Genomic DNA, 25,715 nt, shown 5'->3' with positions numbered 1-25,715 from the left:
TCATTCTATCTTGTTGAAAGAATCCTGAGGACTAACTAGAGTCATCACTTGAGAAAAAGGTCCATGGTGATTATATTGAGACGAGCTTCCATGTTTTGCTATGTATCTGCAGTCACACAGAGAAAAAAAAGACTTTTAAAGTATGTTCTCATATTGCTAAATATTCCCTCTTCCTCCCTCTCACTGTTTTCTTCATAAGCAGTTTTGCCCATTGGCCTCAGAGAACATTAACAACTTGCACAGTATTAGAATCAGCCCCCTTAAGAACAATGGTGACACATCTTCCTAAGAGTTTTAAATCTTATTTTAAATCTTACTTTCTGGATATATGTAACATGCTGAAAGACAGATCCATACAGCAGCTGTAAGAGAGGTATGTTCTGTCTCTTGACTCTTTTCAGCCCTTCTTGGACATACAGTTGCTTCACAACTGACCAGCACACTATCTGTGGAGAACTGCCATGAGCATGCTGAATGCATTCAAACACATAAGGTCCTGTGGTGCCTGGAGGTGGTGCTGGGCACTTGGCTTTCAAGCCTAGAAAAAACACTTTGCTGGCACCATGGTGTGCCTGCTTAGATGCCCAGTCCTTGTGGTACAGAATACTGGGACAGGCATTAGTAAATATGCTGGGGACAGTCTGGGAGGGAACAATTTATGCTAGACTTCTAATACTCTTCTAATCCTTTACAAGAAGAGGCACTATAAATAATCTTACACTTACAACCTAAGTTAGTGTAGCCCCTCTGCTGCGAAACACCAAATCAAAAGCAGGGCTGACACAGAACTGACCACAGAGTCTTACATTCACTCACTCTCCAAACAAAAAATATTTTCTTTTGACCCAAAGATCCCTTTTTAAATCTCCAAAGAAACCTGCTGAATGGGTGCAACCCTTCTCTCAAAAATCAAACTAAATCTAGCACTATCTTTATATTAACTATGGTGAGGCCAATGAATTTCCATCAGTCTCGTGGTGCAAATGGATTTGTGTTTTGTGGGTAAACACAAAACAACACATAAAACATTCCTCCCTATGAAAAGCTAAATGATGCCACCAGAATCTAACCACACTAAAGGACTTTGAAACTTTCTCACTTCACCTTGGGATAACCTGGAAATAAAAATACAATAAAAATACATCAATAAAGCTTGACATATAAAAATACTATTCATATTTGAAGATGAAGAAACTGTATTTCTTCTGTTCTATATCCTATACAATCCTTTTGGGTTCAGAATGCTTAAAACAGGTATAAAGGATTTTGCCTCACATATTGTGGAAGCTCCATGCAATAGAAATACAGTGCAGCAGTGGTTGCATGCTGCCTGGTCTATCTGATATTGCTGGTACTTTTGACAGAAACATTTATTAGACCATGTTAGCAGTAGACAAGAGAAGAGACTCCCTCTGATACCTATAATTGTCTTCAGGAGACTGACCATATATTGTAGACATGTCAAATAAAGCAGTTATAAAAACATCCACCACACGCAATCACTTGCTACTTTCTGAGAAATTATTACAGTTATGGCTTGAGAATGATCAAAGAGAGAAAAAAAGGGGTCACCATTTTAAATAACAGTAAGAATGAGATCATGTTGTACATGAAAAGCATATGGAGGTGACCCCAAATTCCAGGAATAATCTCTCTTCTCCTCACCTCTCCACTTCAGTCTAGCTTGACCTGTGACTACTGAAATCAGCAGGACTTTTCATCATTTATTTTACAAAGGGAAGGAATCAAATGTTAAGCATCTCTTTTTTATGGGCATCACTAACTAATGTTGGGGGGAGATTCCCAGAATTCCTAATAGTTTTACATAGCAGTTTCATAGAGGGCTACAGTCCTCCATCTTAAGTAAACACTGTATTACCCCAGAAGTAGGTCCAGAGAAAGTAAAATAGGACTGTTACAATTTTGCAACCGGGGTACCACCCTCAGGGGAATATACCACTAAGCTCAGAAAAGGGTGGTAAAACTTGGTCTACGATGTCTGGGTATGATTAAGTTTGCTATCTGTTCCCTACACACCCTTCTTCAGAAAAGTCAGGGGATTCTGTCCTGTTCCTGGAAAGTATCCATTAGCACTGAACGAGAATCCTGTTCTTGCTATCCACTCAAAACTAAGAAAATTCATCCACTGTGATCTACACCCACAGTAACACCGGTATAAAGTAAAAGGAAGTAACAGATGTGTTTTCCTTTCTTAGCTCACAGTGGCACCTCTCTTTTTGCTCTTGAAATCTGGTATCTGTCTGAAGTCTGTCAATGATCTTTGCTAACATGCATTTGCCTTTTCATTTGTCTGTGACATTTACACGCAAGTTAGTCTTGCATCAGGCTGCTCCAAGTTCAGCTTTATTAGTCTACAGAGACTCAGGACTCTGTTGCATCTTTTCATTCCCTGTCAACAGCAAACTGTGACTACAGGTAACTGCCTGTTTTCTAAGTATAACCACAAGAGAAAAAGAGCAGAGGTGAATGGATGGAGGGCAGCAGGAATGAAAGTCAGCGCCTTTTGCACAAGGATGAAACACTTGACAAGGTGAATCCTTTAAAAGCCAGGCAGCTCCCTGAAGCTCCTCAAGCCTTTTCTGGATACTTTTCACTGGCAGTGCTGAAAAAGAAGTGTGATGTGTTGCAAACAGAATCCTAAGGTAAATTAAACAATTTAATGGAAGATAAATTTATCAGGAAAACATGACAACTTGGGATAGTGTCACCATGCCCCAGATTATTAGGGGTAACAAGAAAGCAGAATCTAAAGCACAAAATTATAAAGGAGGGAGGGGAAATAAACAGTTACTAAGATATTCTGAAGCTATTGGAAGAAAGGCTAAGTTGGTCTTTTGCCAATGTCAGAAGCTCTTTGTGCTAACAAAAGGAAAAGTGTTTTTCAGCTGTTCTGAAACGTCCAGCTCTTTTTAAACAAGGGTTAGACACCAAAATACTTAGATTGACCCATAGTTTTTACAAGCCTTGTATGGAAGAGCAAGAGAATAAAGATTACTAATTCATTTCATGAGGTAGCCACAATACTGATGTGGAGCTATGATGATTTCATAGCCACAGGGTCCTGAGCTGCATCTATGTGGGGGCATGGCATGATTTTGCCTTTCACTGCCTTCTAAGTAAACCCACCCATTTTTAACAACTATTTTTGTATAGCAAATACCCATTTCATAAGTCTGCCAACACCAATTTGGAAACACAACACCACACAGTTTTCTTTTGGGAATTTTTAACTTTGACATTCTTGGGCCTCTTTCAAAACACACACAGATCAAACAATAAAAAAAAAAAAAAAATCACTTAAACCATGATTTAGCAACCATAGCTAAAGAAAAAATTTCCCAGTGTGAAAATAATCCACATTTAGAAATCATGATTTACCTCAGTGTTAAAGTACCTTCCCAATACATACCTTATGATGTTCCAGAAAAATTCTGACTTCTCAAAAGGATTTCAGATTAGCATGACAATAATGTGGTGAAATCCAACTCCAACTGTTCTGTATTTTTTAAGCCAATGGAATGTCATGCTTAACATTTAATTGTTCTTTAACTAAATAAATGCAATTAGGATTTTTCCTGTAATCTTTCTGAACAAGCTGAGAAATATACCTCATACCTACCCATGTATTCGTGGAATTATTGATGGGGTTGTTGATGGAAGATTAGAATTTGCTGCGTGAGTTGCTGACCAATGAACCTTGCCAGCGTATCCATGGATATTTGGAGGGCTAAAGGAAAAAGTTAAAGGGGGGATGAGGGGTGGAGAAAGGGTAAATTAAATGACTACAGGCTTGAAATATGACTTACAGATCAGTTCTAAAATAGCTAGTGTTTATCAAAGATGGATGGGTAAAAACTCTTCATAAAATAATGAGTATTCCTTAGAACGTATGAGTGTATGAACTGGCATAGATTCTTTTAAGATCAGCGAAACAACTTTAAGATGATCTAGCTGATGATCTGACCCAAAATATTTGGTTAGACATGGCAAAAGTGAATTCATTTAGTGACTTTTCCTTTTTTTTTTTTTTTTCTCCCCAGTTGTTTAGGTTGAATATCTGTATGATATTCAAGATTACAAGCAACATTTAATCTCAAAGGAAAAATGGGGTCATGGGGTTTGCATAGAGCACAAAAAGCAAGGAAAAATGTGATACAGATTTAGCTCATATTTAGGTGTCAGCTTCAAATATGGAATTTAGGTAGCAGGCTTTAGGCCAACAGGTGTGATTTCTCATGGCCTAAAAGAAAAATTATTTCCCAAATTATTCTAAAGTTCTCTAAATTTCTCCTAGGATTTACTAAGAATGCATTTACATGCATATGTAATATTATTAACACTGCTTAGACACATCAACTTAAATTCTAGCACTGATGGACTGAGACACTCTGTGCTACGTCTTCGAAAACTAAAGCCTTTTGTTCATTCTGATGCTAAGTCTTAATGTGAAATTCATAAAGTTCCCTAAAGAGACAGAAGAAAGAATTCTACTTATCTGAGGTAGCACAACAGAAAAATTTGATAGCAATTACTGCAAGATGAAGCAGAGATGGACAAAATTAAAGGGGGGGAAAAAAAAAGAAGGTGGTACTAATATGAATTCAGAGAGATAATCCATGAAGATTAAAAATAAAACAATCTAAACCCCCAATATGACAGCTTTTTTGCATCACAAAGTTATTCAGAGAGTATCATCAGTACTGTTCTACACTGACAGCTCAAAATAGGACACTGTGGAATTATACATATTTGAGACTGCCCATATACATGGAGGTAACAGTTCATGACAAGCTGTTTCACCCACTGAATCAGCTGAACACTTGAGATTGTAAACCTTGCCTCCATTAGTCCTTTGTGCATCTTCAGATCACATGAATGATAACAGCGCCTCCTTTAAAATAATCACTGAGGTATTTTTTGATTCCCCTGTACCCTGCATAAAAATACAGTCCCTTTAATTATAAAAAGTGCATCGAGCTATTAGTTTCAGTACAGCTGATCAGCTACTTCTCCACAACTAAATTCAGCACAGGATACAAAACTGGACATATGTATGAGATGTGGTTTACCAGAAAATTCTTTGACTTGTGTGCTAGGAAACTTGGCTCTGAAATTCCTCACCAGAATAGCAAAGGTAACGACAAAATGCTTTATCAACCTACCACAGTTATAACAAAGGACTGTGGGTGAACTATACTTGCCACAGGAGCACTGACAGTATATGTTGTAGTCTTTGTACCCATAGTTAGCAGAAAGATCATCTATTTCTTTGTCTTATTTTGGAGTAGCCTTGCACTAACCCATACATTCATACACTGCTATACTCCCTGGGCCATGTTCCAGTTCATGACCCTCCAGAGAAGATGGCTTTGTAGAATCAGTACAGCAGTTTTTTAGCACCTGGGAAGCTGTTACCTATAGAGAATTGCTAATGGCTGAGCAATAACAAATCTGCTCTCTGTCTTGACAGCAGCCATGCAGGGGTGACGAGTAGGCCTGAAAATCTAGTACAGCAGTAGAACATATTTTCAGCACTAGCGAGAATGGCTTGCAGACAAATTTGCTTTTTCATGTCAAAGTAGACAAGTGTTAGGTTACCTGCAGATTAGGTAACTATGTAGAAAATTTCATCTGCATATGCAGAGATCCCAGTGAGGGACACAACAGACATTCGGGGTGTGTGAGTATAAGCACATGCATTCATCCAAACCTGAAAATGTGGTATCACTTTGAAAGAATCAGTCAGACTGTGAACTGAGTTCTATTACCCTGGTGATGTGCTACGTACCAAGATATCTCTCTTACATGTCATAAAGAAATTCCATTGACTTCCTTGAAATTGTATGAGCGTCACAGAGAAGAGGAGATCACAAGAAGAAGCCCCATATTAACTTGCAATATTTTATAAGCCTGTTTGGAGTTAACTCACATAATAACTATACAACTGTGGAGACATCAGAATATATTATACACTGTGAGGCATCTGATTGATACAATCTTCTGACCTTTGAAACTTGCAAAACTAGAAAAGAAAAGCATCATAAATGGCCATATGTGACCCAAAAAACCAAGCCTGAGAGATGCCCCAAGATGAAGACTTGTTCTAGACTGTTAGAAAGGATTGACAGAAGTTGGTATATTTGTAACATGTGAGAAGGATGCAGCTCTGAAAGAGAAGAGAGATGGGCAGAGAGAAGCTAAACGTACCAGGATAGCAAGAAAGCTTACACTACAGTAAAGCAGCTGTTCTCCTGGGAACCTGCAAAGAAGATGCAAAAATGTGCTGCGGTTATATATGTGATAAAGCAGAAGAAACTGAGGTTAAAAAAAATACCCCTTTGGTTTTTTGTTTTTGGATCAGGCTGTCTAGCTCTTGTGTGTTTTCTCTGATGAGCTGCTAAACCAGACTGTTGCTGCTAAAGAAAACAACTAAGTGCCAGGCTACCACTGGGCAACATACAAAACCCCTCTGTGGTTATGCTGTCGTCATCAAGCTTTCTTTCTGTAACCATGACATCTCTCTTGTTCATACACTTCCTTGTTATCATGCTAGCAACTCTTAGTCTCAACAGTAAGCAACATACAGTGTTGACAGTTGAATCTGTGCAAGACCTAAGATTTTTCAAGTGGAATGTAGTGATTCTGAGTGCCTCTGCTTTGGTGTGCCTCTGTTTTATATGTCCATCTTGGGATGTCTTTGAAGATTTTTACTTCCTGGTAGTGTTCAGGAAAAACAGTGTGAACTTAATTTAGTTGGACACCCATACTGACGTTTAGAGCTATCTGAGATGCCTTAATGTATCTGAGATAACCCCTATAGCACAGGACCCTCAGGAGATCCATACTGTTCTGAAGCAGCAGCTGGAAGTGATGGTCTAGGGTGTCTCCAGGGCATTGGATGCCCAGGTTTGCCATATACATTCCATGTCAGCTGTTTTTATGCGAGCAAAATCAAGATTCTCTCAAATAATTTGTAATTCTTGAAAACCTTGGATCTAGCACTTCAGCTTGAGCAACTGAGGTATGCAAGTTCTTTGTGCAAAAACTCTGCCTGGTGAAACCAATCCAGTAGATTCTTACCTTGCACTTACAAGCAAAGAGTTCCTAACATCTTACTTCTTCTTAGAAACACTGTTGTGTAAATCTCATAGACCTAAATCACCAGATTAAGTCATTAACTAGCTCTTCTGGCTACTGCAATTATAAAATAGGCCTCTCAGGTCTCACTAACAGTGCATAACACTCGCAACCGGCTTCCACCTCAATTTCCCTTCCAGGAAGACTGACATGTCACACGTTTGTGGCTCTTCTTTTACTCTATGATCCTATTTGCCAAGCAGAATAACCTGTGGTAAAAATGCCTCAGACGTGATCCTATGTCAGGAAACTCAATGTATACAGTCTCTTGTGTTGGGAAAGAATATACCTGAGAGAACTTCTGAAGTCAAAACAAGGTGCTCCATGCAAAGTGAAGAATGGGACCGACAGGATTGTTGAACAGAGCATTCTGGGTTGCATTTCATACCCTTCTTCCTCAGCCATCAAAGCAGGATAGAGAATGGGTATTTACAAATGGATTTGGGGTTTCTAAAAGGATAAAACCATTAAAATGGTAATTCCCCAGAAATATTTTGAATCATGTTGAACTGGAACATTTTGTTTCTATGATTTCAAACACTTCTATTCTGCTTTCAACTTTTTCAAACCCCCTTTCTAGTATGGGGTAATATTTTTCAGAAACAAGAAAGCATTTCAAGCCAGCAATAAAATCTCATTTGGAAAATGTCAAAGTAGGATATTTCAGCATTCCCCACCCTCAACCCCCTGAATGACTCAACTGGAAAATCATTAAAAAGGCATACATGGTGGACAAGCTGTCAGTTTCTGAAGAAAAGATAGTGTGGGAAAGCTCTTAGGCAGCCCATGAAAATGACTATGCAAGGTGCAAGGCAGCAGAGGGTCCTGTCCCCAGCTAATTGTGGCCTCTGAGGTTTCTGTGGTAGCTTGAAATGATAAGGGATGCATGCACACAGTCAGTTGGAAGCTGACTACACTGAAGAAATATGACTGAAGTCACTACAGATTTACTGATGTGATAGTAGCAATTTGCCCAATGTGCTTGAGAAACCAAGAATAAAGGGTAGTTTCAGAGAATAGCCTTGGGCAAGAACTGCAGGACTTGAAACACTTAGGACATGTCTTCCTAGAAACTGTATGTATTAAGTTTTCATTTCAATCAACTGCTTCCAGAAATGGATTTTGGTCAGACCCTGTCCTCTTTCTTACACAGACAACCTCTGTGGCCTTGGACAAGTCATTTCAGCCTCCTCAATCTTTCAAAAAACTAAATATTTCAAAAAATCTTTCAAAAACTAATAGTATAATCTACTTTACCAGTGTTATGGCAATGAATTAGTTGATGCTTCAAAAGTGCTGCTAAGTAAATAACACTTTGTTAGAATGCATATGATTGTGTAAGCACTGCCCTCTACTGAGTATTATGAGAGCTGATGAATTATGAGTAGCAGGTTTTAAAATGTTAACAACTGCCAGATTTTTACCTAATTCTGGAGGCACAGGCTTTTAATGTGGAACAAGAAAACATAATCTCTGTCCTAACTGCTTTTGTCAGATTTCAAGAGGTAGGTTCCAATAAGTACCACGGTGAAAATCAGGAAGTTGCTGTGCTATAATACAAAGCACACACAAAAGAGAAAATCACAAGTCAGATGTAACACTTGATTGATATGAACTGTTGCTGTGTACGCTGGAATGCACTAAATGTGCTACACTATTACTACACTAAGTACTACCAACTCACTGAAGGTGTAAGGGAGTTCTGACAATGCCAAGAAGGAGAGTTATTTGTGTCTGTCAGACCAAGCATTTACCAGAGCTCTGCCCATGAATACTACAGAGGAAATCCCCATCACCAGCGTGGGAGGCTTTTTTTCCATTGACCCTTAAAACACCTGCAGAACTAAAATACCACATAGAGCATAACCTTGCTTCGGCAGCTGATTGGGGAAGAGGTCAACAAAGGAAAAGCTGGTGACTAGGGCTGGAGGAGAATTATACAAAATTACATACCTATAAAGATGTTTAAGAACAAGAGAACAGCAGATTATTATGTCAGGAATCCAGATGATGCAGTAAAACCAGTTTCTTTATGGTTTGCAAAATTATTAGGCTTACAATATGGGACTGGTGCCACAGCCAGGGGTTCGGCTACTTAGACCATCGGATTCACTTTGAGAAACCTGGCCTACTGGGGGCTGATGGCTCCATCTGTCAGAGAAGACAAAGAGCATCTTCAGTCATGGGCTTGCCAAGCTGGTGAAGAGGGCTTTAAACTAAAGTTATTGGGGAGGGGAACGTCAATCCACTCCCACCAGCTTGATGCCAGTGCCAGCAATAGATGCCCAGAGCCTGGAGAGGGGTCACAGGTCAGCAGGAGAGCACCTGAAGAGCAGCACAAAGTAATTCCAGACAGTAAGTCAGCTTCATGGGCGCCCAACTTAAATACCTCTATGCAAATGCATGTAGCATGGGGAATAAACAAAAGAAGGTAGAGATGTGCTCACGCCTGCAGGGCTACAATCTTATTGGCATCACAGAGACATGGTGGGATGACTGCTATGACTGGAGTGTTGGAATGGAAGGATACAAGCTCTTTAGGAAGCACAGGCTGGGGAGATGAGGAGGGGGTGTCACCCTCTATGTCAACAACCAGCTGGCATGCATGGAGCTCTGCTTGGAGATGGATGAAGAGCCGACTGAGAGCTTGTGGGTCAGGATTAAAGGGAGGGCAGGGGTAGGAGATGTTATACTGGGGGTCTGCTACAAGCTGCCCGACCAGGAAGACCAAGCAGATGAGGCCTTCTATAGACAGATGGGAGCAGCCTCACATTCACAAGTCCTGTTCCTTATGGGGCACTTCAACCACCCTGATATCTGTCGGCACAAGAAATCCAGGAAGTTCCTGGAATGCACTGATGATAACTTCCTTCTCCAAGTGATAGAGAAGCCTATGAGGAGAGGTGCTATGATGGACCATATTCTCACCAACAAGGATGGGCTGGTGGGGGGCATGAAGTTCAAGGGCAGTCTTGGCTGCAGTGACCATGAAATGGAGGAGTTCAAGATCCTTAAGGCAGTGAGGAGGGTGTACAGCAAGCTCACTACCCTGGATTTCCAGAGAACAGACTTTGGCCTCTTCAGGGACCTGCTTGGCAGAGTAGCATGGGATAAAGCCCTGGAGAGAAGAGGGGCCCAAGAAAGCTGGTTAATATTAAAGGATCACCTCCTCCAAGCTCAGGAGTGATGCATCCCGACAAAGATGCTAAAATGCCAGGATGCCTGCATGGATGAACAAGGAGTTCCTGGACAAGCTGAAACACAAAAAGGAAGCCTACAGAATGTGGAAGCAAGGACAAGTAGCCCGGGAGGAATACAAAGAAATTGTCCAAGCAATTTTCAGGTTAGGAAGGCCAAAGCCCTGATAGAATTAAATCTGGCCAGGGACATCAAGTGCAACAAGTAAAGCTTCTATAGGTATGTCAGTGATAAAAGGAAGACTAGGGAAAATGTGGGCCCTCTGCAGAAGGAAACAGGAGACCTGGTAACCTGGGATATGAAGAAGGCTGAGAGGTACTCAACAACTTTTTTCCTCAGTCTTCACTGGCAAGTGTTCCAGTCACACCACCTAAGATGCAGAAGGCAGAGGCAGGGACTGGAAGAATGAAGAACCGCCCACTACAGGAGATCAGGTTCGAGATCATCTAAAGAACCAAAGGTGCACAAGTCCATGGACTTGATGAGATGCATCTGAGGGGCCTGAGGGATGAATGAATGAGGGTGGATGAAGTGGCTAAGCCACTATCCATCATATTTGAGAAGTCGTGGCAGTCCAGTGAAGTTCCTGCTGACTGGAAAAGTGGAACCATAACCTTTTCCTTTTTTAAAAAGGGAAAAAAGAAAGACCCAGGGAACTACAGGACAGTCAGTCTCACCTCTGTGCCTGGCAAGATCACGGAGCAGATCCTCCAGGAAACCATGCTAAGGCACATGGAAAATAAGGACGTGATTGGCAATAGCCAATGTGGATTCACTAAGGGCAAATCGTGCCTGATGAATTTAGTGGCCTTCTGCGACGGGGTTACAGTGCTGGTGGATAAGGGAAGAGGAACTGATGTCATGTACTTGGACTTCTGCAAAGCATTTGACACTGTCTCACATGACATCCTTGTCTCTAAATTGGAGAGACATGGATTTGATGGATGGACCACCCGGTGGATAAGGAATTGGCTGGATGGTCACCCTCAAAGAGTTGTGGTCAATGGCTCGATGTCCAAGTGGAGAGCAGTGACAAGTGGCGTTCCTCAGGGGTCGGTACTGGGACCAGTGCTGTTTAACATCTTTGTTGGTGACGTGGACAGTGAGATTGAGTGCACCCTCAGCAAGTTTGTTGACAACACCAAACTGTGTGGTATAGTTGACATGCTGGAGGGAAGGGATGTCATCTAGAGGGACCTTGACAGGCTTGAGAGATGGGCCCGTGCAAACCTCATGAAATTCAAGGCAGTCAAGTGCAAGGTGCTGCACATGGGTTGAGGCAATCCCATGAACAAATACAGGCTGGGCAATGAGTGGATTGAGAGCAGCCCTGTGGAGAAGGACTTGGGGGTATTAGTGGATGGAAAACTGACTGTGAGCCAGCAGTGTGCACTCACAGCCCAGAAGGCCAACCGTATCCTGGACTGCATCAAGAGAAGTGTGGCTAGCAGGTCGAGGGAGGGGATTCTCCCCCTCTACTCCGGTCTCGTGAGACCCCACCTGCAGTACTGTGTCCAGCTCTGAGGCCCCCAACTTAAGAAGGACATGGACCTGCTCAAGCGGGAAGAGGAGGGCCATGAAGTTGATCAGATGGCTGGAGCACCTTCCTTATGAGGACAGGCTGAGAGAGTTGGGGTTGTTCAGCCTAGAGAAGAGAAAGCTCTGGGGAGACCTTATAGCAGCCCTCCAGTACTTAAAAGGGGCCTACAGGAAAGATAGGGAGGGACTCTTTATCAGGGAGTGTAGTGATAGGATGAGGGGTAATGGTTTTAAATGGAAAGAGGGTAGATTTAGATCCTTCCTGGGAGGGTGGTGAGACACTTCAACAGGTTGCCCAGAGAGGCTGTGGATGCCCCCTCCCTGGAAGTGTTCAAGGCCAGGTTGGACGGGGCTTTGAGGAACCTGATCTAGTGGAAGATGTCCCTGCCCATGGCAGGGGCGTTGGAACTAGATGATCTTTAAGGTCCCTTCCAACCCAAACCAGTCTATGATTCTATGAAAATGCACTTTTGAATAAGAAAGAGATTTTTTTAAAGTAGTTTTTAATAACAAGAAAGAATGAATTGGGTCATTACTTATTTTCACTTATTAACATGGAGCCTCTCAAAAGTGCCCCGAGAATTTTGCAGTCTGAGCCTTCCTGGAAGTCACTGTAACTGTGCTCCTCCCCTGTGTAACTTGCCCAAGAGAGCTGAAAATACAGTGTTTCTTCAGAATTTGGACCATCCTCCTCTTCCTTGATACACATTTGGATTGGAGCAGCAGTTAAACACAGGGGATCAGATTTTTAAAAGTGCTCAGCACCTAAAAGTTTCACTGTGGTGTTTGTGGCCAGATTTTCACAGGAGCTTAGCAATCAACGTGCACCCAGAATGTGAGCTCTTTCAGAATTCTGGTTTTCATGTGTGGTTGCTGAGCTATTTTTGAAAGCCTGGCTGGCTGCGCAAAACATACTCTCAGTTGCTTCCCTAGCTGGTATGTGGTTAGCTACGTGACATAAAAACCCAAATGCAATATTCATCTTCACAAATAAATAAATATTATAATAATTAATAATCAAATCAGTAAGAAACAAAGACAAAATAACCGAGGAAAACAGACATAATCAATTCAGAGTTCAAAGTCTTCTAAAACATATCAAAGAGGTCTCAGTTCTGCAAAATATATGAACAGATACGCAATTCTATCACTGTTCAGGAAATCTTAAGCAGATACCTTTAACTCAGTGATTGCAATGGAATTTAAACTTCATGGATTTGAAAGAAAAGAAAGAAAATACAAGAAGAGAGTTTAAAGTAGGCAGACAAGTAGAGAAAATAGAAACAAAAACCACAACAAGAAGAAAATATGCATAAAAAATTGATAAATTTAAAAATACAGCAAAGGGCACTTGAGCCACTGGACAACTGTTGTCCAGTATAGCTAACAAAATAACACAAGAAACATACAATGAAAATACAAAAAAGCATCAAAGCATTAAATTTGGAACCTTGCTAGTTAGTGGCATAAAAAGATGAGATTCAAGCTTACAGCTCCTGTGCTCTGACAATGTAGTCCACTTGATGGAGCACTGAGCTGTAAAATGAGATCATGATAAGTTTTACAAAAGATTTTTGGAGATCTGCATTAGAAAGATTTTCAGAGTGCTCTTTCACAACAACTTCCTAATTTTTTGACTGGGTCTTTTTTTTTTTTTTTTTGGAAAGATTTCTATGTTCCCCTTCACAAAGAAATGATAGAAGATTCCAACTTTTAGGCATACATTGCAACATAACTGAGGATTAAAGAGAGGAAGAAGTTCATCCTAAAGCAAATTCAGGAGTGCATACACAAACCAAGGACATTAAGAATGGTGCTACATTCCAGGGCTGGAAGAGACCTCAAGAGATGGTGTAATTGATCCCTGTCCTCCAAGACAGGCTTTAATGAAAGCCTGGAAGAGAATGAGAGGAACTGAATTACCATCCAGGATCTTTGGTCAAGTGTGAAGATGTGACCTGAGAAAAGCACTTCCACAGCTCCCTTAGCGAAATGCCCACTGATCATCCTGGATTGCCACCAGTTCACAAACACAGTTTCGATTAATAAATTCAGATTAATAAATTTAGCACCTCTAGATGAATTACAACACTTATGACATGGCTTTTTACGTGTGGTGAAGGCTCCCACAGCTATTCCATGTCCGAACCACAGAGAAAAACTGGATAAAAAAAGACTTGGATTCCTAAGTCTTCACTTGTGTCTTAGCCTATCTTTTAAGAACTATGGCCATCATTTTGTGCTACTTAGTATTTTTTAAGACTAAGTTTCAGTAAAGCACCATTTCAATAGCTTAAAGCTCAGAGTTTGGTAAAAAGAAAAGGCACAGGCTAGGGCTCAGGATACATGAAGTTTCATTCTTAACTGTGCTATAGATTCCCAATGGGATTTGGCAAACCACTTAATCACACTGCACCAGGATTCCCATCCGTAAAGCTTCCAAATTGCATGGTAAGGACTTCAGAGTATTATCTAGAGTACTGGGTATATACACAGCAGCTTTTTGCAACACTGATCTTATACTAGGGGCTTTTATGATCAACTGCAGCATAAGTTATGACTTCTACCTTTTTTCTAAATCCTTAAGAAAAAAGAAGAAAAACAGAAGACAGTTTCCTGTTCTGCCAAAAGGAAGAGAGAGTGGGCGCAAGGGTAAGATACAGAACATGCCCAGGTTCACCACTCTTCCTGTTTGTCTCTGCAAAATTACATGACAGATGACTCTTAGCTAGTTTCATCTTTGCTAATAATTTGAACGGCAACCACTTACTTGCATGATCTGGGGAAGAACAGTGTCTCACTCTGGAGTAATGCCTGAGCGCCGATGCTGTTGCCCAAGTGGAGGCAGGGAAGAGTGAAAGTGACTATCTACAAAGATATTTTTACATTTTACAGACTTACAAAGCATATTTAGGCTTCTAAATCCAAATAGATCTAACTTCTCAAGGATTTTGGTGTGAGTCTAGTAGCCTTAATATCTTTACACATCTTTCTAGAACTACTGGCAAACACACAAAGCGAAAAAAAAACGGATCACTTTTATGTCTTCTTTCTTTCTTCTTTCTTCTGCTTAAAAACATAGCAATCTTGATGTCTGACAATCATAGACAGAGAATAAATATGAAAATAAATATGAAGAACTTGATAGAATTTTTCAGGTGAAGTTGAGTTTTTCATAGCTTTGAGATGTCAGAATCTTTTACGTCTCAGAGACCTTGGTCTCCTGGTTGCTAGAAATCAATGAAACCCACAGCCTCACTCACTAAAAAACAGGAAAATGACATAGAAAATGTAGAATACCAAAGAAGGTAATACAGATTCTGTTGCTCAAACTTACAAATCCACCATGATACCATACGTTGTAAATAGCTCCAGACAAGAAGTCTGTTTGCAGCACAGTGTACACATCAGCTTCTCTTCTTCAAAGCTCTAGAGCAACAGCAGTATGACATGGCAGAACTGAGGGTTAATAACTCTGCTAACATCCCTACAAACTCAGAAATCTCTGTTCAGCACTATGCTGTATGCTATGCGTGCTGTATTTTTAAAGCACATTTCTCAATAATCATTTAAAACTATTTTATGTGCTAATTCAAGCAGAAGTTAAAAGTTAGATGAAAGCTATGAGAAATCAGAAGACTTGTGCAGGAGGTGAGATAAAACAATCAGAATGGTGCATTATGTACATAAAAGCTTGGTATTAATAGATTAGATTGCAGTAATACGGGTCAAACTTGACCATCTTACAATGCTTAGCATCTTATGTTGCCTGTGAAACTACTGCTGTAATGAGTAAGGCTGTGTGAAACATGATGTACTGTTCCCCACACACATGTGTGGCAGCATGTGATGCACTGCAAAAGGATATGCATTCTCCCTGAAACTAATGTAAGAAACAGAAATGAACAGACCTCAGGTGGAGCTCAGAAATTCCAGCTACTTCCAAGGCAGCTCCCAGCAACTAGGAATGTTTAGCACATACTCTGCCATATGAGAGTAAGGTCCAGCATTATACCTTTTCTTCAGAAAAGAGAAGACAATATTTTTACAGCTTCTCTACCTCTGCTTTCCCCAATGAAGTGTCCCTTCTGTAGTTTCCTCACAAATGTGGACTGTGCAGGACCACTGAAAGGACAGAAAAGAAAGGCCTATGCAAAGAGAAAATTTGATTAAGTGAACAGAACAGTCTCTATCCTCTTTTACCAATTTCAGTTGTTACTTTACCATTAAGTTATCACTTTTACCATTTCACTTTCTTAAAAGTTTGCAAATAAATGGTTAATATCAGCTCAAGCTACTAGAGACAACTTTAGGAAAGGCTTAAAGTGAAAATCTTTGAATTTCAAAGTTCTTGATCTAGCTAAAAGTAAGGCGTTCCTAATGGCATTCAGGGACCATTTGCAAACTCAAAGGCCACCTAGTGACTAAAGTTAAAAATCACACATTTTTAACATGGCAATATTCAAGTCATACTACACATGAAACAACGACACATGCACTTCTACCCAACAGACCTGTTCATTAACACTAAAGAACAGGAAGCATTTGAAGTGAAAGTATGGTGTATTTTGAAAATAAACACGGTTTCTTTGGAAGTAAGGACTCTGTTCAGAATGGCATCAGCAGAAATTCCTGATGCATGCTAAGCTCAGAACTTCTCTTCTATGTCCTCCTCACTTGAGCCTTGAGTGTAGCACAAATCTATTTTCTGCTGCTGGGCATTTACAGGAATGCCTATGTTAGGTAGTGTCAGCATCATTAGGAGCCACAAGGCAAGTGTTTTGGGGTATGATCTAGCAGATGTGCTCAGACTAGCTTCACATGCAACCCTTCTAAATTGAGAAAAACAGAAGGGTGCCTGCTGAGTTCTTAAAACTTGGTTGTGTGATTAGTCTAGCAAGGTTAACAGCAGGAGGGAGAGTACACTCTGATTTCCATCCCAATCTAGGTCAGAGCCTGCTGATCATGAAGAGTTCATCATACCAAGACAGTATATTGCATTGGTGTTACCACAGGCAGCTTTTACTCCCCAGGATGGGCACGCTAAGGGCAGCTTTTGGTCTGACAATCAGTTATGGTCAGTCCATTATGACCATTCTGTACTAGATGGATGGCAGGGTCACTTGGGCCACAGAGGAACTCCTGGATGGAAAAAAACCCTAATCAATATTTCTGGTTGAAAAGCATGATGCATGGTGTTAGCAGCATAATTTCCCTGAAACTATAACACTAATGGGATACAATAAAGAACTAGGCCTTAATATTCTATGTCAAATTCATAGTCAAAATAGGTTGCATTTAAGCTTACCATAACACAAGTAGACGGATAAAATCTGCTATACCATCATCTCAGTAGACATCTCTCTGCTCATTTTGTATCAGCTTCCTTGACTAAATTTATATATCTAGACTGAATGGTGCCTTAGATTTATACAGACCTACAGTGACCACTGTAGGTGGTTACCACCACAGGCCATTTACTACTGACTCAGTTATTAAAAAGGATTTTTCAAGTACAACCTTGAATCTGAAAGCCCACTGTGCTTACTGTGTTAACAGACCTCACTCAAGTTATTAAAAAGAATAAGGAGTGTTCCCCCCAATTTTTTTAAATTCTTTTGGCCCAAGAACAGATCTTAACTGTTTTTTCCCGTTTCCCAAGTAACAAGAACTCAAGAGGCAGTATCAAAATCATGCTAATAAGAGAAACATACTGTGCAGTGCTTGTGTAGTGAGGCTTTGAAGTTCACACATGGTTAAGTGGGATTACATCTACGTCAGCATTGTCAATGTCTTCAAAATTTACTGCACCAACACAGCCACTGTTTGGATAGAAAGGAAATCAAAGATATGTACATTATTCATAAGACAGCTGGTGGAGGCAGCTGAACCATATACTGCATGCTCCAGAATTCTAGTTATTTATTAAACGGTCCACAAGAAAAAACATGGAGATGAACTGCCCTGTGTGCTTGGCATGTCCCAAGATGAAAACAATCATCTGCTGAACTTGCAGCACATAAGAGATGACAGCTGTAGCACATATGTGCAGAGAGGAGGATTGGGAAGAATGGAAATAAGACAGAAATGTGTCATCTCTTGTCCTTTTGGTTATGCCCATGATCAGACTGGGATATTCTTCCAAATAGGACATAATGGATCCTGATTTCTAGTTTACAGGTAAAAGGATGGAGTCACCCGCAAGCAGAGGAGACTCAGCTATCCCTTGGCACCAGAAAACACCGTGAGATTCGATAACATAGTCTACAACTCTTGCTTCAGAAAATGAGAGATGAATTGCTTGGGCTTAATCAAAAATGTCAGAAGTAGAAACAACCCAGGGACATCGTACTTACTTATACAAAGAGATATGACAGATTTGAGAGCGGCTTACACTGTTAAAGATAAAATAGATCAATCACTTTTTTTTTTTTCACCAGACAGAATATTCTGATAGAATATTTATGAGGTCCCAAAAGAGAGGTGGTGACAAGTCAAAGTTTTGCTCTTGGAATGATGCAATGCTCATTTGAATTTGGTAAAAGGCCGTAGTAAATGATTAGGTTGGCATATATGCTAAATGACCCAGTTCAGCAGGCAGAATCTTGTCTTTTAATCTTTATTCTCAGATACTGGGACTTCAGTCAATTTCATAGGATAGTATAAACAAGTTTTCTTTAAAAATGAACTGCTCCTCTACTTGTAACACTTCTCTCATCCAATTCTTGAGAACATGGGAAAATTTAACATCAGGTCTGAATTTCTCTCTTGGTCTGTCCCTGCAAGCTGCTCTCACTGTCCATGTCTATATTCCTTTGAAAGAGCAACATTCAAGAAACCATAGTGATAGCATTTTCTATCTCCCTCCACCCTGCAGAGGTACCTGTCTCTCCCACTGTATGTGCCCAGTAGCACACCTGTCCATTGAGTTTGCCCGAGCAAACCTGCTGGCTCATGGACTGGAAAGGAGAAAAGTTCTAGTTTTCCTATCTTGTTTTGACGAACCTTTCCCTCCCCATCTCTACTTGGCTCTTATCTGAACTCTTCTGAACATCCTGTCACCCTTTACTGGGCTTATCTGAAATGCTCCACTCAGAGATAGAATAGAATAGATGAAATACAGAATGAAGAAAAGACACCAAAGCACAGGTGATTGTTTTGGATTCTACAGCAGATAAAACCTTGAGTTTGTACATGTGCATGATTACTATGGTGTTTTCATAAATGTCATGTCTTAACCAAAACATCAGATGTATGAAGTCATGACAATCATTCACTTTACAGATTTCTTCTGTTCTGCTTTTTATATTTAACTCTCTCACAGGATAAGCATGCTAGAGTATACTTTTCATATAGTTATTGATGGAATATCTTAACTTCTCTAGTTATAGAATGCTGCTGAATTTAGTCTTCTGAAATAATTAACTGTATGTAGAATTCATAAAGGAGGTGTTCAGATGATCCTGACACTCACAAAAAAAATGAAACTTACAAATCAACAGGTCTCTGTTGAGAGGTAAAAGATCTTGTTTGAAATCTGTCCCAGAAGCCTCCAACAACCTAAAACCATAATTAGATGCTTCTTGTAAAGTAGTATTACCTAATTAATTTGGCTTAAGAGATTTTCATGCAGCAATCTGAACCAACTGCAGGACTGAATTTTAGTTTAGTAAAAATAATAATCATTACAGTTAATAATCACAAGTAAACTAACTTAATGTGAGATTTGTTATGGTACAGCATCATTCCTATAAACCAATTTTTCATCAATATCCTTGTCCTCTCTTTTGGTACTGTGCACGCATATCTTCTGTACCAATTTACAGGGGAGGGGGAGGGAAAAATATGAAATCATTTGAGGCAGTTACTGGAGTGTGCTGATGACCTTAAATGTTCACTTGGAACTGTATTCATTTGAAAGCATTGCTGGGGATTTATGTGTATGAAGTACACAAATTTTAGGCTACATTTCATTAGCAAAACCTAAAGCCAGTTGGCAAGAAATTGACTTGGCTTATTTCAGGTTCAGGATTGTATCTCCTTTTTGTGAAACATTGGGAAGCAGGATCATCCAACACTTCCACTCTTGATTCTGGAGGCTGTATTTTGGAAGGTAGCATATTATCTCAAGCAACTTCTTCATAAACTCTAGATTAACAATAGAAAAGAAGAGAAAAATGTTCCCATATAATCATTAGTAACCGACATTGGTAGCTAGATAATAAGGAATTATGTGCCAAAGAAGGATGTAGAAAATAACAAAAGTGTCTATTTCTGGTTTAAAGGAAAATTAAAAGCCTGGAATTATATGTTGCTTGTTGGGGAACAAGTAGTTATGGTACAGTTTCACAGGCTTATCTTCTTTAAAACTGTCTCACTCACTAATTGAAAGAGGTAGTTTATCTTCCAAGAAGCTTACAGTGATGATGGGATTTATTTTGTCTAAATTTGAATAATCAGTTAAGTGAGACAAGACATAGAGATTAGACACCAGTGATATTATGCCTGTGACAGGCATTGAAGACAGATGTACAGAATGCCCTTTTGGAAACTCCGGTTTCTCTTCACTGCCTATAGAGGAAGTGGAGATGAAAGACACAGACTGGATGAAAGCTTTTAGATAACTAAAGTTCATGAGATGAGTCCCATGCTAAATGCTGGTAAAACACCAGAAGTTCTGAGTGATAGAAAATTGTTTGTAGTCTGATATGTCCTGCCAACTAAAGGTGCACAGTAGCAAAAAGAAGATGAAAAAATGAAGAAAAGCACAAGCAAGCAGTGTTTTTAAAAGAAATGGTGTCTCACTTTTAGTATTTGACTTGTAGAAATAGTCCCTTGCTTTTTCTTCTCTCCACCTTGCAGAAGGATCACTTGATTCCTAAGAGAAATCAACTACATGGCAGAAAGCAATGCTATCAACATATATGATACTATGATTGCTTGTTTAAAGAGTAAACTACGTATCTGCATTTTCCTAGTTTACTATCTTCTTTTGCATCAGAATGTGAAATATGCAATTTCACATACTTCACCAGCCATCACTGGAGATCAAGAATGGATCTATTTTTGAAGAGTTTTACTCTGGAAAGAAAATGTAATATAGTGAATACAAGTTTAAAAGCTAATAGAATGTCCTTGCCTCTCTACTCCTCAAGCATGTAGCCTTCCATTTCCTATATTATTTATAAAATGGCATAGCAACCACACTTTGCAGTCCCTCACATATGCCTAATGTATTTGTATGATGTTCGTTGGTACAAAAGAGGTCCAACTTAAAGAACTATTTAAGTATAGGCAACACTTTTAAGGACTTTGAATAGTCTCATCAGTGTGTAAGGATGAAGGATGTAATCACATTTTCAGTGTGGGAAAGACAATGAACTTGCCTTATGGATTAATTGATTTTTAAAATTTACTTATTTGTTTGTGACTTGCACCAACTAAGGCAGTGCCTAAGTATTAAATATATGAGTATTTATAGCAAGTATGAGGTTTTGGTATCTTTTGTACATTCTGGTATTTTTGCTCTAACTCTGTCACCAGTTACACATAACTGACATTGGTAGTATTAGTCTCACATTACAGTCTAAATGCCTTAAGCAGAGTAACAGTACAAAAAATGAAAATTATTGGAGCAACAGCCACCATTAAAATCTTGTCATGATAACATACAGCTACCTGAAATATAGTGCTTATTTGAATATAATTAGATGAAGAAATGAAAAAGTCACTACACTATTGTAATCACTGCCCAAGTATGTTGAATGGAAAGCAGACTAGAAACAAAATTATTTAAATATGTTTTCTGTCATTACAAGAAGAGCACTTGCCTTGAGATTGGGATCCATACAAAATGCAAAAATATAGTTTTGGTCAGGTAGAGCAGGAGCAACTTTCACTGGAGTTCTCCAACCTGAAAGAAAGGGCTTTCTATTGTGTTAATTGATTGAAATGAAAATCACTGAAAATGGCATGATCTGTTCTTGTCCAGTTGGGAACTCAGTGTATTGGCTTTCTCACTTTTAGCTAATGACAAGCTTAATGATACTGTCAGTTTCAGTTTATTACTTAAACTAGTCTCCTAATCTGTCAAAGCAGGATTCAATGACAGATAACAAATTTAGGGAATTTCTGGTTTGGATTCTGAGTCAGAAACTGAAGATGTACTCATTCATATTTCTAAGCTGTTTCCCAGAAACCATGAAAGAACATCTTTTTCTTTTGTTTTTAAAGGAAAAAGTGAGATTCTTATGTCACTACATAAATAAATATGCAGAGAGGTTGCACTAAACCAGCAGTCTTACAAGCTTCACTGCACCTCACCATCGTTTGAAAGCTGTGCACTGTTTTTGACCTCTTATATTTTAAAATTAATAGGAGCACTGACTTCAGTGGGCCCAGCAAGAGATAATAATGCCAAATGAAAGTTTTACAGATTGTTTGTGAAGGCAAATCTATGAATCCATGACCACTAACACAAGCACACCATCCCCCGGTCATGAAACCCTGGTCAACCAATCATCACATGATAGTAAATATGCAGAGGAAGTATGGTGACATTCTTTATTAATTACCCACAGTGTTGGATGAAATACTGGACTAGTTGGGCTTTTGGACAAATCTAAATATGGCCACTCTAGTTATGTGCTTATTTCTTATAGAAAAGGGTTATTATCAAGTCTACAGGTAAACTCTATAGTGTCTCCCATTTCTGAGTTTTTGAAGAAAACTGTGTCTACAGATCTGTCAGTTTCCAGTAGGGGCAAGAAGTCATCTCTGCTCCTTATCAACTTATCAAATACCCTGGTTCCTTCTGCAATCCCCATGCCCATCACTGTGTTAAGCCATACGAGACAGAATAATAATTACAAACTGGCTATGAGGGCTTTGTCACTAGGTTTCCAAATACACCTGCACAGTCAAATTTTGAGGTCTTTCTAAACACTGCAAAGAAACTTGAGACCACAGAGAAAAGGTTACAAAACTCTGTTGTCATATGAGTGAGAGAAGGGGACTCTACAGGCAAACACTGTCAACTTCCTAAAGACCTTGTCTTCTAGTACTGAACACCTTCTCTATACCAAGCGAGAATACATGAAGAATAGCTCTTCAGCCATCTCCCTTCTCTGGCAGGCTCTGATTCTCCAGTCTTAGAACGACCTTCTTTGTCAGCTTCTCACCTTTACTATCACAGAGTCTCACTGTTCAATAAACTTGCTTTGCTCAGTAGATGCAAAAGACTGCTGGGGAAGTTCAAAGTAACACTGTTGACTGCCAAAGCCACAGCACTACATCTCACAACAGAGAACCTCCTGTCTATTGCAGATGTTTTATATATCTCAGCTCATCTGTCTCAAAGGCTGCTTCTGTCTGGTGGTTTGGGTTTTTTTTCCATTCATCCCTGACACAGTGGAGAAAGTGACTGTAGAACTTGCTTGCAAAATGCCTGACTGATCTCTCTTTCAACACAACTTCCCCAAACAACTTAGCTGTGGAATGTCTTGGGACTGATATCTAGAAAGATTAGCAACTTTCATCACATCACGTGCCTAGGGGTTGGTAGTTGGGCTCTGAATCATACAGCTGAAATCTGGAATTTGTTTATGCAGTCTCATTAAAAATAGTAGCTTAAAATTCAACTACTTTTTATATCTATATTTACACATTTGTAGTTAATACCTCAGCATCACAGGAAAACTCGGAAATAAATACTAGGTTTGCAAGAACATTTGCACAGCCTTGCTTAAGAAATCCATGCTGGACTATAAATGTGTCAACGTTTGTCCCTGAGTTAAGTTTGACTTTTTCCAATAGCTTTAGTGGAGTCAGTATTTCACTCTAATAGTGAACTTTCCCCAACGAAAAATCACCAGAAAGCCACCAGACAGTTTCTATCTGCTTTCTGGAGCTACTGTCCATTTCAGACCACTTTCTCCACTGTAACCCAGGTTACTGACTTGATGACATTTTTTCAGATTTTGTCTGTGTTCATTTCAGGTGTCTCTATCGCCAGAGTATCTGTATCTCTGTCTCTGTCTGATTTTCTCTGTGCTGGAAAAATTAATGGTCAGATAGAATCACATATTCAAATCTTCTCTCCTTGTCACTTTTTCAGAGGTTTGCAGACAAAAAAAGCTGATCAGTTTTGACTGATGTCTGAGGTCTATTTTCACATGTAAATGCAGAACACAGTAACTGAGAAATAAGAGTGAAAATTATATGGGATGAGCAAGAAAAAAAAAAGGAAAATTATGTAGTCTATTTTTTTGTTCTATGACTGCAGTAAGCTTAAAGTGATTTAAATGCAAAGTTCAAAGAGCAGAAACGGAACCAGAAACATGCCTGAATTCATAGCACATAGAGACTTTATGGCGACAGCAACAGGGATAAAGTACAGCTAACTATGAAGTGAGAACGTTACCTCTGTAAAGTGGAACAAGGAGTTTATTTACATTTCTTTACCATGTTCTAAGAAATACTCCCCTCATCTATAAGCATGTTGGCCTCAGTTCCCATAAAATTTTGGTCTAGTTGTAATGAACATTTCTTTTATGAAAATTGTTGGAATAGCTTAATATTTATAAAAATTCAACCATATTGCTTACCGCTAATTAAGTCTGCCTTTAGAAGCTGTAGGCAGATATTTCTGCTTTCCAGAATTTTCATCAGAAAATTCTGAATAGTAACTACCAACCCAATTTTGCTTCATGTTAAAAAGAATAAATATCTATTTTGATACTGTAATAAATACAAAATGAACAGACCCAACTTTATGTGAAACATATTGATATTAAATAAGAGGGTAATACGTACTTTGACCAACACGTGATGTCAGTCCTAAAGAACTTCTGTTCTCCAATCAACTAGACACTGGAATAGGCCTTTAAATACGCTGCACTGCAACTTGTCAGGAAATACTAAAAGACACAGAAATATCCAGTGGATTTCCCGACTCTGGAGTGATTTGTTATTTTGGTTTACATTAAAACAGGTGCGCATTAGAACTATTGTATATAACTTTACAATTTACATAAACAGAATCTTTAAGCATTATTTACTTTCAAAATCTGTTTGTTTTTGGGTTTTTTTTAGCATTAGAATGCTCATTAGAATTTGCTCACTGGTATGTCTTCCCTACAGCAGCGACAATGAGTCATAGAAACTCTCTACTGCAGTTATATTCAGTTCAAATATCCAGGGCAAATGTATTTTATAAGGTTGTTCCTTCATCTTGGGGGTATGGGAGTTCTGAAACTAATTTTATTTATTTGTTAAGCATCACCAATTTCTTTGGTGATTAAGAAATAAAAATAGTAGTTTGCTTTACCTGAGTCATGCCCTGACAGAAGGTAGCTGACACAGCCCTGGAGTTCCACCTCCTGTCCTGGCTGGTTTTCTCCAGGAGGATCACCTGCCTCCTGTGGGCAGGCTGGCCCCTCTTTCCTGTGACTGGGGACATCACTGTACTCTACCAGGGATTCAACAGTTCTTCCAACATTGGGCTGCAGGTCAGCACCTACTCCTGGGCTCACAAAGCCTGAGCAGGGATCTACTAAAGGCCCATCATCCCAGTGTGGGAATAAGGGGTAATTCAGCCCTACTGGAGGGGTGAATGGATTTAATTGAAGTTAAGAATTACTGTTTTTCTCTTCGAAGCTGGCAAAGCCATGTCTGTTCTCAGGACTTCTCACAATAGGCACGCATATCTTTAACAGACTTCGATAGTGTTGGCGATCCATCCTGTGAACTTGTTCAACTGACAAGGTGGACTTTTTAAAGGCACTTGCCTGCCTTTCAGCTCTGTGGGAAACCCCAGCCAT

General features: G+C 39.6%; 1 protein-coding gene across 1 annotated transcript; it reads right to left on the bottom strand.

Annotated features, from left to right (window-relative positions):
- SPMIP7 (sperm microtubule inner protein 7) lies at positions 1 to 25,715 on the bottom strand. The gene is given in 11 exon segments (XM_074893164.1): positions 1 to 106; positions 3,641 to 3,748; positions 17,610 to 17,717; positions 18,252 to 18,290; positions 19,388 to 19,455; positions 19,905 to 20,041; positions 20,701 to 20,773; positions 21,726 to 21,801; positions 23,674 to 23,681; positions 25,223 to 25,349; positions 25,351 to 25,715. Coding segments are annotated over 11 exon segments (1,215 nt in total).

This window comes from Strix uralensis, chromosome 1 (assembly GCF_047716275.1).
Source record: "Strix uralensis isolate ZFMK-TIS-50842 chromosome 1, bStrUra1, whole genome shotgun sequence".
NCBI lineage: Eukaryota > Metazoa > Chordata > Aves > Strigiformes > Strigidae > Strix > Strix uralensis.
Note: the sequence above shows the minus strand (reverse complement) of the source record. Positions and strands in the feature narration are given on the sequence as shown.